Source organism: Pelecanus crispus, chromosome 3 (assembly GCF_030463565.1).
Source record: "Pelecanus crispus isolate bPelCri1 chromosome 3, bPelCri1.pri, whole genome shotgun sequence".
Taxonomy (NCBI): Eukaryota; Metazoa; Chordata; class Aves; order Pelecaniformes; family Pelecanidae; genus Pelecanus; species Pelecanus crispus.
Genome location: NC_134645.1, coordinates 35,245,864 through 35,264,732, shown reverse-complemented (window position 1 = coordinate 35,264,732; position 18,869 = coordinate 35,245,864). Strand labels below are relative to the sequence as shown.

Below are 18,869 nucleotides of genomic sequence, written 5' to 3'. Positions count from 1 at the left end.
CCTAATTTAATACTCACTAAATCAATAAAAAAACATTAATCTGAAAGACATGCTTTTAAAACCTAACATCCACTTACTTTTACTGCAGCCAAATAGGTTGTGGACATCCAAATTACTAGCATCAGGAACACAGTTGTCACATTTCAAGCCAGTTACAAATTGTTTACAAACACACTGTCCAGTAACAAGATGACAAGTCCCATTAATGGCTCCTGCAGGATGACAATTACAATGCTGACATCTATAAATAAAAACAAATCAAGGAAGTGATCAAAACACATTAACACTCCAGTTAAGCACAGTAGAGTTTTGTTTAAAAGATTCTTGGGTAACATAATTAAAAAAAAAAATCATAAACAGTTCAGTAGCCTGAGACATGGTAGAAAATCTATTAGCCTGATGAAAAAAAAAAAAAAAAAGTAGCTTACTAAAAAGTTGCCCATTATAAAAATAAACATTAAAATCTCAATGCCGGAATAATATTGTAATTTAGATAAAAACTGCTTCCCATTAAAGAGCTTTTATATATATTGATCCATACAAAAAAAAAGGATAATAATGTTTGGTAATAACCACATCATGCACTCAGTCCTGCAACGCTTACTCACACAACCTTTCTTGCAGAGCTGTAGAGTTCAGCGATACATGTGTAACCAGTTTCATAGGTTTCCACACAAAATATGCAACCTTCCAACTTAGAGGAAACTAGGCTTTTGTTGAAAAAGAAATCAATTAATAATTTCTTGTCCACAGAGGCAACTTGAAGTTGAAAAAAAAAAAAATAACATGCTGTGAATAAAGGAGAATGAATGTAGACAAAAAATGGGAGGAAAAAACCCTCAGATTAAAACAGTGAAAGGAAACAAACTAGCAGAAATATGAATATTATAACAGAAAGAACATTTTCTTTGCAGTCTGATGGACAAAATTGAAAATAACTATAAATAATATTTAATTAAATGTGTAAATTCAATTTTTTTTTAATTAAAAAGAACAAAAAAATTAAAAGCATTAGTATCACACAAATGCCACATTTCAATTCTGTACATCTCTCTGGCATCAGTAGAGTACTTTCAGGATTAATTTATGCTTTGGCTTTTGCATGTGAAAACTCTCATGATCAACTTGTTTTTCACTGGATATGCTATTTCCCCACCGGCATTCATTTATAGCAGGGATACCAATGTCAGATTATGCAAATATTCAAAGACTCAGAACATCTCAGAAGTTAAGCAAAGCAATTTCTTCCTTACTGCAAGTACCGTTATGCTACCCATTGCAATACAGACTGCTATTATTAGTCACAACAGAAAGTCAACAATGGCAAATAAAGCCTCATACTTTAGATCATAGTTTCACTATGTTTTAATTGCTGCAGACTAAAAGAGTTTTGAAAAAACATGGACAGGGAGAAATGTGGGACCGTACAGTGCAGCTGAAACATACTGGGAAATCTATATATCACTGCCTTTGCCCTGAGCTGGAAAAGTCCCATTCTCAGGCATAAGCAACACCAGCCTAGAGGGAATCTTAAATTACTCCAGATGCCAGGTCCCAAAATGATGAAGCAGCAAAAAGATGTTGGAGAAGTCCAAGGGAGAGACAGTCACGCCATGTCCCCTTTGCTCTGCTAACCCTAAGACCAGACAAGGGTTGTTGACTTATATTTGGCTGATCTTTCCTTGGCCGGTTTCACCAGATCCAAGGAAATAGGTGGTGGTGCCTTTACACAAGTTACTTCATGTTTTCCAGTCATCGCTGTCACCTTGGTCTATCTCCTTCTATCTTTATGAAGGCAGAAACACATTATGGTTTAGGTATCGGATTTTTAAGGCAAGGGAGAGAGGAGGGGGGGTGGAAACTGTTTTCACATTAGGACACTAAAATTCAGGTCAATAATCAGTGAAATAGACATTAAATGTGACAGATTTTTAAACAAGTTTAAGAAAACTCTTCACATACATTTTCTGCCCATCACAGAGCTCTCTGTATTAGAGTTTCTCTACTCCACAGCAGCTCGTGCTGTGTGATCTCCTGGGTAATCATTCAACACCCTTAAAAAGGCTGATAAAAGCTAAAGCTGCAAAATAAGCTGCAAATTTGTTTTATGGACTAATATCCTTTTGGGAATAAATAAAATACATTCTCTCTTGGAAACCACTGTACTGTAGTTTGCTCTCTTTTATAGGCAAGAGAAAAGGGCAATTTTTTCAAACTGTATTAAGTCTTTTCATCTGTAGACAGTGCATCCAAATCCCCCTTCAAATAGAGGTTTTGTTTAGACTATTTAAATGTCATGACTAAAAAAATTGGTTTAGTTAGAGAAAAAAATGAAGACAGAATTATTTGCTCAGCAAGACAGTACTATATTATTTCATAATTTCATTACATGGTGATATTTAGTACATATACTTTGGGGGGAGTGTTAACAAAATTGCCTCAATAGGTAAACAGTAAAAGTCAAAGCTTCTCTTACTGCTCCTGTATATTACTGCACTTATGAATAAGGGCCCCCTGTGTATTCCAGTTTTTATTATCATTCACACATGAGACAATGAAACTCAGATACACGTACAGTCACAGTAATAGTTCTCAGTGCCTGGCAGGGTGGGGCTGCTTCTTTCTGCTTGAAATAGTTGCATTTTCCTCTAGGAAAATTGTAAGCTCCCTACCTCCACCTACACTGAATTAGGCTCCAGATCCTGCAAACAACAGCATACATGTTATCATATTCTGTTCCACAGGATTACACATTATATTTGTGCAATCACGTGCATCATTTTCTTAAACTGTAGAACACTAGAACCGGCTTTGTTGTTACGCATAGTTCATGCTTTTCAGTCAGGATTAAGGATTCAGTCAATTAAGGATTTTTTTGAAAAAGAACTAATTCTTTGAAACTTTTAATCATGTATTTTCAGCATTCTTGTTTAATGCTACTTCTTCAAGATACTCGGAGTCAAATATATTTGAGTTTTAATAAAACAGATATATATATAATCACAGAAAACAGACTTTTAAAACATGGAAAGAGAAATGTCAGGCCAAGATGAATTGCAATATTGATTTTGTGAGGATAAATGGTTTTTGTAATATTAATATAGAGAAACCTTTATTACATTGACTCTCTAGGTGCAGTTAGAGCCTCTCCAGCAATCTGTTTAAAATCTTCATTTTTCATCCTTATGGGAAAACCTCACTTGCTAAATGGATTTCATAAAGAGTAATCTGTCAAGATATATATATAGATAAACAATTTGTGATGTTCATTGACCAGTTCATTATAGTAAACAATACAGAGGTAAAGCATTTCAAATGTGTACCAATGCCCACAACCATTGCAGATGTGCTCAGACCACTGCAAACATCCAGTATCTCTAATTTTTTAATTGCCAAGGAAATTTTCCTGCTTCATAAGCTGAAATGCATTCAAAATATGGAGTTCCTGTTTTATCTCAGAAACATCAGAAAGTAAATCAGCTCACATATGCATTCCTCTGAGAGCAGGAGAATTTGAAAGCCTCACAGTCTCTGTATGTCACAATTTTTGCTTCTTTTCTGCTATTGTGCCAAGACAGATACGTCTTTGCCACTACAGATAGCTCATATCCTTTTCAGTCTGTAACCACAGAGTCCTTAAAAGACACTTGGAGCAAGGATGGTTTAAATGACTTTGCAACTTTACAAAGAAAGAAAAAGCAGTTTACTCTTTTTAAGAAGATATTAACAGTTAAAGAAATGGATTAAAATAGATTAACAAATAAAGACCTGGATTAACACTTTCAGTGGATAAATGTTTCTGCCTGAGGAACCTCTGAGATATGTTGCCCGAGTAGATGCTCACCAAAAGGAAGCCAAGCATATGCAACACAAGTTAATCATGTTAATGTACTACCGGAGCAGTCTTCAATACTGTCGTGAGGATTAAGTAGTATTATGGCATTAAAGCCAACTCTGATTCAAATTCCAGAACTGTAAAAACTTTCTATCTTTACAAGATGTGGATCTAGATAATTCTAGGTATTTCCACATTTTGAATTTCAGAAGACAGCTCAAAATGCAAGTAATTGGAGGCCAATATCTATTTCAGGAGAGCTATTGCTTAACACAGACATAAACCTCTACATCACCTGCTAAAAAGGGGGGGTGGGAGGGGGGAAGGCGGAAATCTATTCCAAGTAACTAAAAGAAAAAGATCATTAATAATGAGGAAAATATATTTAAAAGGGAACTTTAATATTACGCAGATTTCATTCCTTACCATTAGAAACAGCAGGAAGTGAAAATAGGAAGTCCTTATTCCTACAGATTACTTTACGGCCATTAGCAAATGCCTCTGTGACCCGCAACAGTAAAAAATAATTTTAAAAATCTCCTAATGAGTGACAGTAACATAAAAGTTAAAGTGAAAAATCTGCAGAATAATGTCAAGTATATGCAAGACGACACTGATAATCACTGCCTAAAAGCATGTCTACCCCACACTAGCTGGGGGAAAGGCACACGGAGAAGGGAATGTTGTACTGATTTCGCTTCTGCCTGTGGGGTTTTTTTAAAGGCAAAAATACTAAATATAACAAAACAATTTAACACCATCAGTCTGCATGAAAATATGATAGCATTAGAGCTGTGCAATCTTTCTGGACAATGTTTAAAAGGAAATTGAGATTGTGGGGATTAAGGCAAGAAAGATGATCCTGGAAAAGAAAGATAGAGCAATAGTTGGAATAACAATGCACTACCTATAGATATGTTTTTCCCCCTACATTCCAGGGAATATATCCATATACTTTCAGTGTACCTAGAGGCCCCAGGCTACATTAGATAAACAATTTACCCTGTGGCACATAACTAAATGCTGAGAAAGAATACACTGCTTCAGAAAAACAGATTTTTAAGAGGACAGGGGCTATGCATATTTTAACTGTTGCTGGTAAAAGAAATTTGGAAAGACAGGGATATCTAATTATTTTACTGTTTTATTTTTTCCCCCATTAAAATGTCTTCCTGAAATCTTCAAAAACATTCACTGATTATAAGAATGGCACATTACTCGTATTTTAATAGTCCATGATTAACACCTCAGAAACGAACACATCTTACCAAAGATGCAGAGGAAATGTAGAGAAACAATTACCAAATAGCTATAACATTAGATAGCTTTAGCTTTATACAGTTCTCATGTTGTTTCTGTTTAAGTCTGTGGCAAAACTTCTATTTCCTTCAGCTCACTAGAGCACAGAGGGTTATAACACACCACACGTACATCAGAGTGCACACATGAATTCAAAGAAGGATTAATGTAATTAGAGCATATCTTTTCATTGTCACTAAACCTTTGAGTGAGCTACTATGAGAAAAATGTAACGAGGTTATAAGTGACCCGTAAAAAAGAAACACTCACCTCCCTGTGACAGAGTCAAATCCAAAATAAAGTTCTTTGCAACGTTCACACGTCTGTCCTGTTAAAGAAGCATCTTGGCAAGTACATTGGCCGGTTAGTTTATCACAGATCTGATTCACTGAACCAGCTATGTGGCACAGGCATGGCAGACAACCAGTGACGCTGGATGGAGAAAAATAAAAACCTGGAAAAGAATGGGATTTTGAGAATAGACAATATGCAAAAAGTGAACACAGCAAAATTATTATTAACTTGTCTATAATTGGGGATGAAACAACAGAACTAAAGCTTAGGTAACACACACATCAAGTCAAAGCAACATAGTCCTCCTGCAGGGCTGAGCTTCTAAATCTTCTCATTGGCACTTTGTAAAGCTATTATTTATCTTCTAGTTGCCAAGTCTAATTTTTTTTTTTTATTATTCTCTCTTCAGACTTTATTTTAGACAGAGCAAATGCAAAATAGGGGGAGTACGTGAATTCATCCATGGGGCAAGTGAAGACCCAAGGACATGAGCAGTACTAATGAATGCACCACAAGCAGTAGAAACATAAGAAAATAACATACAAGAACAGACATTTATCTAGTCTAGTCTGGGATCTCATCTCTGACCATGGCCAGATGCAAAAGATAAGAAATGCACATATTTTCTTAAGAAAGTCTCTTAATCTTTCTCAACCAGTGGTTGGCTTCACCCTTGAAACATGAGGATGTTTCTTAGAAAAACCTGCATTTGATGAGCATTCCCAGGTGTATGTAAAATTATTATTTTATTCCCCCTCAACATATAGCTTGTACCCTACACAGATACTTTTACAGAAACTAATAAACTGATGAAAAAAAAAATACTTATCTGCTATAAAAAAGCTTTCATTCTGAATCCCATCCTTCTGTTCCTGTATTATTTCCAATTATGAACTGAAGCATTAATTTCACCTTCCCCACAGTATATTTGGTATGCTGCTACTATACTTCCACTCTATTGCCCTCACAAGCAATCTTTATCTTTGCAAGTCTCTAACACATTACTGATAAATACAGTTAGAGTTTATACACCTCTAATCTGGTCATTGAAGAGCTTACCAGTTATTCATAGCCTCACCTGAAATTTCAAACAAAAGAGCTTTTAAGCACTTTTTTTTTTAATGACGCTATTCCACTTGCATAATCTATTTTGCTAACTATGGAATTCTTCCATTCTTACTAATTTCTCTTCTATATGTCTGATCAGAAGACAAATCAAGTAACAGAATACCAGTAAGAAATAAAATTACATAATTTTCCAAAATTATTTTCTATTTTTACCTGATTATTAATGGATATTTTACTGGGGTTTTCACATAAATTGCTCTGCTTTTTTTTTTTTTTTTTTTTTTTTTTTGAGTACCATTTGATTGAAAATGTAGCAGCATGTAGGAGTTCTGCACTTGTCAACTGCAAGTACCTATCTTTGAACATCAATCGTAACATAGGGTCATTGATAGGAGTTTCTATCTCTGTCAGATGGTTACTGTTAATTATTATTGCACAAATTCAACAGAAGAATTTCAACCGTTACTCAGATACGCAGTATTTGCACAGACTTCTCAGACACCTTCCCTCTCTCCCCGGTTCAGTTTCTTCTTAGTCATGTCCACAGTTACCAAATCTTTTTTTGCTGTCCAACAACTTTCTGATGTCCTGCTTTATAATAAAGAGCCCAAAATTGCATTGTAACATGTCATATCACCCAAGGCCTTATTATTTATTTTGTCTTATAGGAGATAGCTTTATATATACACCCCTAGGGTGGTATTCTCTATCTTTGCAGCAGTGTTGCACTGTAAGCTCATATCCAAATAGCAGAGGAACTAAACAAATTGAAAACATTAGAATTTTACTGCTCAAATCTTTGTTCAAGTTTAGCCTCTGGTCCTCAGTGAGATAAATCTCAAGTGGACAGTGAAGTGATATCAGTCTCCAGTTAACATACATTCGCATCATAAAAAACCATGCTGTTGGCACTTTATTCCAGAGAGGCTCCGAACTGAGCCACCACAGAGACTGAATAGCTTGAAGTTATTAGTGAGGCAGCATGTATTATCTCATACTGCAGTTGTCTGCGCAGTACAGTGCCCATCCTGTGCATAAATAGAGGAGACCATTTCCCAGCAATGTCACTCTTGAGCACAATGAACGACTCCACTCAAAGAATGTAACAGGAAGATAGGAAACAACTTTAAGCCTGGACTCCTGCAGAAGGTCAAAGCACTTCTTCAGGACCCAGTTTACAGTTGCAGTAAATGATAAGCACTCAGGCTACAACAGATCCTTGCCCATCAGAAGTTCTGCATGAAACTAAAATCTAAGAAAATATTATAGTGGGTAAATAAGCACATCTCTAGTAAAGAAATTAACTTCTGCTGAGCAGGATTGATCACTAGAATATATTGGTTTTGTCGTAGCAGAGAAATTCATAATTATAGAGAATCTATACATTAATGTTAAACATCCTGGCTCTCCTAATGTCATATTGCCTGTGCCACTGTAGAGCAGTGAAGGACTTGGTATGATATATTTTGATAATAATCTTTTAGAAATGCTCTAAAAGTTTAACTAAGTTTCTGGATACTACCACAATATTTTTTTCAACGGTAGCAAGTAAAAGTAAAAATATTGTAAAAGATAGGAAGATGGGACAAAGTCCTTCTCTCAAACTAATTTATAAGTAAATTAATTAATGTGATTAAATGTAGACAAAAAGAGAAGAGACACTGGATTAAATATTCATACTGTTTGTCATAACCATTATTATTATTTACTTCCACCACCTAGGATTTGGCATGAAAGAGTAAGAAACAACTTAATGCAAGCCTAATTTATAGCAAGGTTAGAAGGGCTCATAAAACTTGCTTTATGAAGGATCCACTGTTGTATAATAGAGCCAATTTCCAATTTTAAGACAGCGACTGCAAATCTCTACAAGATCTAAGTATATAACTAGTATTATGCTTATTCTTTTTCAAATTTTTTTCCAATTCAACCATAAGTGATCACATTTGTCAATCAAACATACTCCTCAAAAGGAAGAATGAAAGTCATACCAAAGTATTCAGCTTCCTTTTTTAATCACACTCTTATTATTTCTCCCACTGTATTTCTCATGGAAAAGGAGCATCCGAACAATTCCTTAGCACTTTTACATGCTTAACAACTATGGCAGTAATGCTTATTTCTTAACCACAGTCTGTGGTTCAAAAAGCACAATTAACAACACTGACAACATTGTCACAACATACTTCACATTTTTCTGGACATTTTTCTGGCTAAGAAGAGAGGTAGTATGTACACAAAAACTCAGTATTGGTGCCTGGCCACACATCCTACATGCTGGCTTACATCTTTTCTATCCTGTGTACCGCTCCGTGAAAAGCTGTGGTCACTGAGTAAAGAACTTACAAAATTCTATCCCCCCGCCTTTTTTTTTTTTTAAAAAAAAAAAACCAACAACTTTGCCACTCCCATAACAGGATCCAAGACCTGCGTTGAACAGGATTTGTATGGCACAAATCCCACTTGGTGTGCACCACAGTCCTGGAATGAGGCACTATTTGTGAGCTGGAAAGATCTGTTTTCTACCACTGCAACCGAGGACATCTCAAAAGCAAGTTTATACACAAGGTGAAACTGTTCTTTCTTTTGGTTTCATGTTAAAAATCAAGTGTTCCTCTCTTTGCATACACCACCAGTTTAAAAAAAAAAAAAAAAAAATCTAAATGTACAGAAATCTACCAAAAGTGTTACTTGTATGAGAACAAACTGGAAGACAGCAGGTCATGGATACAGCCTAACAGATGAAACACATGGGTGAATGTTCCAGAAGGAGTTGTTTTTTTTAAAAAAAGAAAAACCTCATGATAAAATAATAAAGTCACATCTAGTTTGAATTTTTCTCCATTGGCAGGCAACTCTTCCTGTATTAAGATTTTGGTAACTTTTGGAAACCTCGCAAATTTTATCAAAGCACACGGAAGATGTGCTACAATGGGATGATATTTTAAATACCACTAACTATAACAGACTTATAATTACACAGAATAAAAAAAAGAAAAAGACATATGACCTGTATTCCACTAAGGAAACTCAGACCACAGAGTTGAAATGTCCCAACAGCCTAAGAAGTCCTCAGTATGTTTTTAGGACTGCCAGTTTTAATTAATTAATGTGCTTTTAATTAGACTCTGTTGGCTACATGTATACTTGGAGTATGCTTTCTTACCTTTGTCCCAAGGCAAAGCCATAGGACGTTCAGAGTACTTGAAACCAATTAAACTCTTCCCATACTTCTACAACTTAATACCAGTATTACTAGCAGGTTATACTCACCCCTGTTTTATAGAAAATTCTCCTTTGGAACATACTAACAAAGAATATTTATATAAATGTTAGCTATATTAAGTGCCTAAATGAGCTTACACTGGGATCAGCACTAAAATATCAGTGAAAATACCGCAGTACGCTGTGCTACGCTAAAAGCAACACTATGCTTCTACAATGATAAGGACTTACACTGTCACCTGCAAGAAGGGAGCTCGGTGTTGAGCACATACATGATTATATTTATTACACAGAACATTTAAAAATAACTAGTACAGCAAGGTTTCAAAAAGAAATCTTTATTTTAACAGAAACTATTGTGGAAGTATTCCTTTGAGTGCTATGTAAGCTTTTCTACAAACCAGTCTGTTCATACTATCAATTAAACCTTTTTAAACCATTTAGTTCTGCATAAACCCTGGCCTTTCTTTTTCAAGGACAAGGGTGGTCACTGACTCGGGAAGCCTTGACATCACTCCTCTGCCGATCTCTGATTAAGTGGCTGCTGTACAGGGTTAGCAGGTCAAATAGCACTGGAGGAGGAACTAAGAAAAACAGAATGCTGCCTTATTTATTAGTATATGTACCTAAAATAATTTAAATGAAAGTATTTTTAAAAATACTTAATGGAGGTTAAGCAGCTTTTTTAACCTCTGTTCAAATTATTGAATGGCATATTAAAACCAATGGAGCTATAATGTACCTTTTAATGTGACCTGCTACTTTAATAAATTGCATATGTATTTAACTTGAACTAAACCTATCTGTTTAATATTATTACTAAAGGTAGGTTAATATTATCTACAGTTTCACTTTACCCACCTACTTTTTAAAACAAAAACATTAAAATATACCTACAGAGCTTCCCACTTATAATGAACATTTAAACTCTGTTTACAGTAATATGGTACAAAATCTTGAACTGATACGTAGCAACTGCAATAACACCTACTTGTAGGGCCGAACCATAAGCAGTCCTTGCGAAAGCCAGCACACCCTCAACACGAAAAGCATTCACCTGCTTTGCTAAGTGGCATGTTGCCAGCCTCAAAGTTTAAGCAACCACCTCTGTACCTCCTGCCATGCTCAGCTTTATGCATGAAGTGCCCTTCCTGAAGAGCTTGCACTCTGCCTTCCAAATCCACATTTTTCATTACGAGGATAGCAGCTGTTCATCAGGCTATGCTAGTTTATCTCTTATTCAGTGAATGGGCCATGACTATTTGTATGTTTTCTCAATATCTAGAAGAACTAGGCCTAACCTTATTTTGGACATGTTGAAACTACAGCAATAACACAAATTAGGCAACCTCTGGCAATAGAATAAATATTTGATGGTGATCAGGACGTTAAACCTTCCTTCTCACTCACGCAATTAGGAAGAAATGGAAAAATAATTAATAAGATAAGTCAGAGATGTCAGACATGAAGCTGTCTAAACACATATTAAAAACTGTAGGAGCTATGATGATATCAAACAAAGCAAAGCTTACTACGTGGAATAGACTGTCCTCCAATTTTCTTACCTGGTTTACACTCATTACACCTTCTCCCCTGACGCTGAGGCAGACAGACACACTGTCCAGAAACGTGGTCACAAACTGTTCCTGCCAGCGTGCCCAGAGCGTCACAGTCACAATGCTGGCAGCCGAGGAGGTTGCTCATGCTGAGGTTGTACATATGCAGCACGCACTGACTGCACTGAAGGCCAGTGACACCAGCTTTGCAAGGACACTGTCCTGTTGATTTGTCACAGAGCAGAGAGCCATTTACCGTACCTGCCTTATCACAGTTACATGGCAGACAAACAAAGGAATGATTTTCCTGTACTTTGTGGTAGCCGTCTAGGCATTCGTTGCATTGTCTTCCTCCAATATTTGGTTTACATGCACACTGCCCTGTCTTCACATTGCACACAGTTCCAGGAAACGACCCGGCAACGTTACATTCACAAGCCTTGCAACCAGTTACATCCAACCCATAAAAGTTGTCCATGCAGGTGTCGCAGTGAAGCCCTTTCACTCGTTCTTTGCAACTGCACTGCCCAGAGAGAGGGTTGCAGAATTGGTTCACCGAGCCGTGGCTGTTGCACCAACAAGGCTCACATCCATCTTCATTAGAATATCTGAGAGCTTTAAATCCAAAATTGCAACTATCACACCTAAGACCTGGAAAGAGAAAAGTTATTAATAAAAAAAAGCTGAAAAGCTATTAATTTCAATTTTAGAAAGGATAAGTACACTACACTTGGGGGAAAAAAAAAAAGAGAAAGGAAAAGACTAATATTCTTCACCAGCATAATTAACAGGAATGACAGGGCTGCACAAATCAATTGAATAACAGTGGCATCCCAAAAAGCTGTTTACTTTTCCAATTTGTTTCAGAAGTGATGTGTTTCTGCTGGCTTCTCAATACAATTTAAGATACTTCTGCAAGAGATTCTTTGTAACATTTCTAAGACAAACCAGAATTAATCTCTTTGTCCCCCAGAACAGCACCTGTTGCACAATCAATGCTTACGTGAACTCTTCACCCTATATCGTAGAAATACAATATGCAGGGAATTGCACTGGGCTCTCAATCTGTTCTGATAACAGATTTATATATTATATTAAAAACATTAAATACACTCTAGGACAACACAAGTTAGACTAATTACAATGAATGATTTACTTAACGCTGTAGTTCAGTTTTAACATTGATTACATTTATGTTAGTGTTCACTGTTAGCCCTTACTGAAAGCAGAAAATATTTTCCATAATCCAAATTTAAATATTTTTATGTAAATGTATGATTTAGTTCACTCCTGCAGTACACTAAAATCTAAACTGTTTTCTTCATACTTCATCCTGTAGTTTTATTAGCTTTGTTTTCAAAGTCATCACTTGCTTTATCCCTGCCCCAAGGGATGGCATTTGTATTTGAGTTTATAAAATGTACATTACAAGAAAGCAAACTAGATTATTATATGAAAAATGCAAATTCGGTTATGTATTTTCCCTTGCAATGGGAAAATCCTTCACTATAAAGCCATCACTTAATTGTTGCATACAGAAAAATACAAATACAGTGTTCTAGCAAAACATTGTCATCATTTAAAAAAAAATACAAAACCATACAAAAATATATCTAGCAACTTACACATAGAAAAATAAAACTAAAAATGGTAGGAAATGCATTATACATATGGATAAAAACTCAAAAACTCCAACAGACGGCAAGTTCCTTTAACAGTGATGAATGACTCACCTAAGGCATATCATTTAATTTCAATAAGGAAAATAAAAAAGGACCACTATTGCTGCAAATTTTAAAAATAACTGTATTGTTAACAAGAATTATGACTCATTTTGAACTATTAAAATTGGTCTACATGGATTCATATCGTATCAGTTTTAAAAATATGCGCAGTGCTTATTTGAATATGCCATACATATTCCTGACAGGTAATCTATTCCTAACGATACTGAGGAAGGCCTACAGGGCATCACATTCAATGTTAACAAGTACAGGGGAGTTAGCACGCTTGGCATTTAATTCACATTCTTCTACCTTTTTATTCTAGATGAATGACCTACTTTAATAAAATTATTGGTGCTAATGTATTTTACTGGTGATAGAATCATTAGTAAGATTTAACAGTTGTGTTAACTCTAACAGTTCATGTTTCATAACACTTCAGTCCATAGTTGCATTTTTCTGTTACCGTGTTTGTTTAAATAGATAAAACGGCAATAGACAGATTGCTCTAAAAACCAATTTAGAAATCCAAAGAGGAAAGCTCTTTGTTAAAGTTTGCTGCACACGTTCCAATATACAGAAGCTTATTTACAATTGGTTTGGAAAACAAAAAAGATAATCCAGTCTGGAAAGAATTAGGTCTTTATCCTGCGAACAAACACTTGCATAACTACGGCCCGCCACCATAGTTACAGTTAAAATTGCAGAAAGCATAGATTTACACATTTTTTGTATTACTGTTTCAGTGGAAATAGAAACAATTGTTATTGTTTTCATCAAAGGGAGAAAATATTTACAATATGTAGACAATCAAATACATGAGAAGCAGACTGTGCATTTCTTCTATACCAAACTCCCACTGAGTTAAGAAAGGTTTTCACAGATGCAAACATGAAATGTAGGCAAAGAATATGTAATTAAGAATGCTCTGAAGTCTTTTTTATCAAATGTAGAAAGTGGTTTTAAGATGCACAGAGGTTTTTTTTTTTTTTACTCTTAGCACCCTTTTTATCATATGGAAAACATAGGTACTTGGCATTCCACAGGAAAGAGGACAGAAACTGTTCAGGCTTATGTCTGTTTAGAGTTATTTTCATTATTTGTTGTTACTTTGTGTTTGCTTTTGGAAATTGGAACAAAGAAGAAACAAAGACTCACAATATGACAAATAAATCAATATGCACAAGCCAGTGAGACTTATAAATTAACGCATACTTGCATATTGTTAATACAACCCACAACCATGGTTAGCTAAAGAAAAAATAGATTACTAATTGTGTTAATAACAAAGCAGAAAAGAATCTCTTTTTTTTCTTTTTTTGAGACATATGTATAGTCTGAGACATGTACAGTTACCATGCAAGGCTCACTTTATCAGGAAATTCTCCTTGCATAATATTCCCATACATCAACATTTCAAAGTGTATTATATACACTGTGTATTTTGGGCACTTGATAAATTTTGTCCTTATGTGGCTGTGGCTCCCCTCAAATATGCTGGAAGTAATAAATTGCTATAATCAAATCTAATTTCTGAAAAATACCTGTGGGAGTAACAAACAAAAAAGCACGTCTTGTAAAAAAAATGATAAATAACACAGAAGGTAGCAGTTTATTATAATCAGCTTGGCATTGAATTACAAAATTAAAATTATGTGGCCCTTGATAACTAACCCTAGCTATGTACATGATCTGTGGAATTATGTTGACTTATTTTGCATTTCATAGGAACAGTTCAAAGAAATATAATAGAAAAAAATTGACAGATTTATCACAAAGGACCCCGTAGCACAGAATATTTTGAGAAAAAAAATCCATTTATTTTGGTCTATTAAGAAAACTAGCATGGAAACGATTTGCTTAGAACTCATTAAGTATAAAACATTTTGAAAAAGTGTTAATTTCCTAAAAGAAACATCTATGCAGTAAGCAAATTACATTATTTCTGTGACTTATTAGTATGGAGCTATGTAAGGCAATGCAGCTATGCCATAAAGAAACTTCTAAAGGGTTGATTAAACTAAGCTTCAAGCTGTAGTTTGATAGAATTATTAAATTAATAATTTTTCAACAGTTAATTTCATTAATTTTTATAATCTGCCTTCAGCAAAGAAGTTTACTGTACTTTTCATTTAGAAATGAAGTGTGTTGTATTTCCAGAGATAACAAGAAAAATGGCTCCAAACTCTTGCATTACACATACCAATAACATTTGCTTTGCACTTGCACTGGCCTGAATTTTGGTGACAGGTAATATCTCCATTGACTGTCCCAGAGGTATTACAGTTACAGGGACTGCAGCCATCAGGGTTTGACTGTTGTAGATTGTAGAATCCTTCCTGGCACTGATTGCATTGTCTGCCAGACACATGTCTCTTACAATTACACTGGCCTCCAATCTAGAAAGACACAAAATATTATAGAGTGATGAACATATCTATTTTTAGATAATACATTCATTAGCAACAAGAATGTGAGTATGAGTTGGGGAGAAAACTTTAAATGGAACAGAAAAAAATAAGCTTGTGTAACAAATTTTTTTAATTTGTTGAGAGACAGAAAAAAGAGAAATATTAAACAGTGTTTAGTATTCAATTTTTAAATAGAGTTTAAAAGTCCTGTTCTTTCAAAACAGAAGGAAAAAAGAATTGAGTAAACAACGTGGCAATATTTACCATCTGGACAGAGAAAACTGCAAAGAATAATTACAACATCCCATTGTATAAATGGTGACTTCTATTAAAACAAACAGTACTTTTTTTGAATCACAGTTACTGCAAAACACTGTATCATTTTCAAAGGTCAATTTTTGCATTTTTTTGTTCAGACCATATGCTTATTTATTTTAGCAAAAAAGTTAGTTAAATAAGAACAAAGCAAAGTTGAAAGATTTCCCTTCTGATTACTCATCCAAGATAAATTTTCTCTTCCTTTACAGAAGGATGTGACCCAACAGCTCAGTATCTGAAACCCTCTCCCTATTTTCTTGCTTCAGCTGGGATCCAAGCATTCCACTTCAGTGGTAGCATATAAAGGTCCTCTCCTACTCCCTAAATGGGTAGCATTGCTATTTGGAAGGAGCCAAGGCATCCTTTGTTATGCCTGGGCCATGATCTGGGAGTATTTGTCTCACATCTTGTGCAAGATTAAACGGCTCCTGGAAAGCTATCTCCATTTCAAAACTCTGAAAGCCAGAAAAAAGCCAATCTCTATATTCATCATTTTCTGATATGGTGGGAAAACTGACCACAGGGAAAGGACAATGGCACAGGGACGGGGAAACAAATAGAAGACATCAGTCAATACACGACACAGAGGAGAACACAGAGATGCAAGAGATGTGAACTGGCAAATGGTTTAGCACTCATAATCAAGGAACAAAACCTAACTTTTCTAACTCAAGTGGCTCGGGGGCATGCAGTGACAGCAGCAAACAATTAAACTCTGTGTTATAAGCCATTTTCTTTGGGTCAGTGTATTTTTTTCAGTGCAGATATTTACAAGTATGAAAAAGGACAGTGATTCAAAACTAGTTATTAATCTACAACATCAACAGCTGTAGTTCAATGTACTTTGCTTTTAATTAGCTACCAGAACAAAAAGTTCTCTTAACCATTGTCGTCTTCACCTTAAACCTATGAGTCAGGCAAAGCTGAAACAACAGGAGAGTCCTGTGGCAGTAGAGACAAAGCTACTTGGAAACTCCACTTAAAATAAATGCTATTACAACACCCTCCAATCTACAATGAAGCTCTAAGCTTTATTAATACAAGATAGAGTATTTCAACATCTAATAGTAAATTCTCAGCGCAGAAAACACCGAGTTAGAGAAGCATGTATTCCTACCCCTTCCTCATAAAAGGATTCTGTAGTCCAATAAAACCTCTTCAATATGCTTTCATGATAAAGATCTATTACTGATGTATCAGACACATTTCTCAGGAAAATGAAAATATTAAAAAGGCAAGAAAACAATATTTTATAAACAAAAGGCAAGACAACAGCAAGTACAAAAATGTAAGAGTTAAGAGAACACAATAGCAGAAAACACAGCAACAAGGATTTTCAAGTTATTCCCTTTTAGACTGGATTTGATCTAGATATTTAGTTTATTATAAGAGACCCAGTCATGCATCGCAGCCATTCAGAGAACTCACATGTGAAGAGCAACTCTGAGTTTAATCCTAAATGAAGAAAAATACCTAGTTTAATACATAACTGTAAAAGAAACTTTTGTCTTAGTGATCATTGCATACTCAGGTTACACAGGAGCAAGTATTATATAAAAGATACCTCATTAGTACTCAACGAACATATAACTCATACCCCAAAAGACTCCAAAGGTACTCCAAAAGCTACCACACGAAGGAAAGCATTACATGCAAAAAGTCATCTTCAAAAAGTGGAAATCAGATAAAAATACAGAAGTTTAATGAGAGAGGATAGCCACCACCAAATTTTAAAAACAGAATAAGGCAATACAAAAATCAGCTTTTAACAAGCAACATGCTTAAGGCATGAAGGAAAAAAAAAAAAAGTATTTTTCAAATGTCAGAAACAAAGGAAGACTACCAGAGAAACTGTGAGGACAATAAATAATTAAGAGATATGATTAGCAGATTCAGACTGGACATTAGAACTTTTCACTGAGGGAAATGCAGCATCAGTAACAGGTTGCCCAGAGGGGATGTGGAATCTCTGTCCCCAGAGGTATCAAGAATCATCCAGACAAAATCATGACAGGCTGGATCTAGCGCTGACAACAATCCTGCTTTGAGCTGGAGCAGATGACCAACTAATGCTGCTATGATCCTGTGTAGCATTCAGGAAAGACAGAACCACAACAGAGATTGCAAAGAAAGTATTTCACAGCTGTTCACTATGAAAGAGGTGTTACTATTTTATATTAGGAATGATTTTCAAGACTGGTTTCAAACAAAAATGTCAGCAGGAAAAGATTTTAGCAAAATCTCATCTGTTGAAAAGTGACTACACGCGAGTCAAGAGTTCTAGATGAAATGAAATGAAATGTCATTTTTGAGTTATTAATTGCTGAGTTATTAATTGCTTAAATCAACCTCAGTAAAAGAGGAATGAAATTACAAAAGTTACATCTATCTCCTTAAAATGCTGTAAGGAAGCTTCTGAGATCTACAGACTAGTAGCCTTTTTCTGTACAGAGCAAATTAATAGAAGTGAAAACATGAGTTTGATACATTGGAAAAGATTGGTAATATTTTTTGCAAAGAAAAATCATGCTTCACGATTCTACTGCGTTTCTTTCAGTCAGCAACATGTGGAAATATCTCATATACTGAACCAAATGGATGATCAAAAAGTCAAATTAATTTCTACATAAAGTAGTACAAACTTAACGCCTGGGGAAAACCAATGCTGACTATAGGTAGACAGTGATGAGTCCAAAATTAGCTATTATCACTCAAGAAAGGAGCTGTTAAAGCTGCTCCATTCCCCCTAAAAATCATTTGAAACCTCTGAGGCAGTTAAAAAGGCAATAGGAATACTAGAATTATTAGGAAAAGAACTGAAAATTATATAGAAAATGTCATTCTGTCATAAAAATCCATTGTGTATCAACATTTTGCACAATTTGTATATCTCGTTACCCTCTCTAAAATAAAAGAGGTCGCAGAGTGAGTAGAATAAGCAAATATACAAATGAAAAGAGACTAAAAGAAAGACCTTTCAGTTTGGAAAGGGATGACTGAGATGAAGGGAATACATGTCTGTAAAATCATGAATGACTTACACAATGAATTTTCATTATTTCTCACAATATAAGAAGGAAAGAATACCCAGGAAATTATCAGAAAGCAAACTTAAAAGAATAAAAAAGTATTTTTTCTA

The 18,869-nt window shown here is 35.1% G+C and overlaps 1 protein-coding gene across 1 annotated transcript in view; it reads right to left on the bottom strand.

Moving 5' to 3' along the window:
* USH2A (usherin) overlaps positions 1-18,869 on the bottom strand; it is a 398,473-nt gene that overhangs the window by 313,933 nt on the left and 65,671 nt on the right. Inside the window, exons 11-14 of the mRNA XM_075707636.1 lie at positions 15,205-15,400; positions 11,287-11,928; positions 5,405-5,588; positions 78-241 (exon numbers count right to left, since the gene is read on the bottom strand). Coding sequence (XP_075563751.1) covers positions 78-241; positions 5,405-5,588; positions 11,287-11,928; positions 15,205-15,400 — 1,186 coding nt within the window. The remainder of the gene's footprint in view (positions 1-77; positions 242-5,404; positions 5,589-11,286; positions 11,929-15,204; positions 15,401-18,869) is intronic.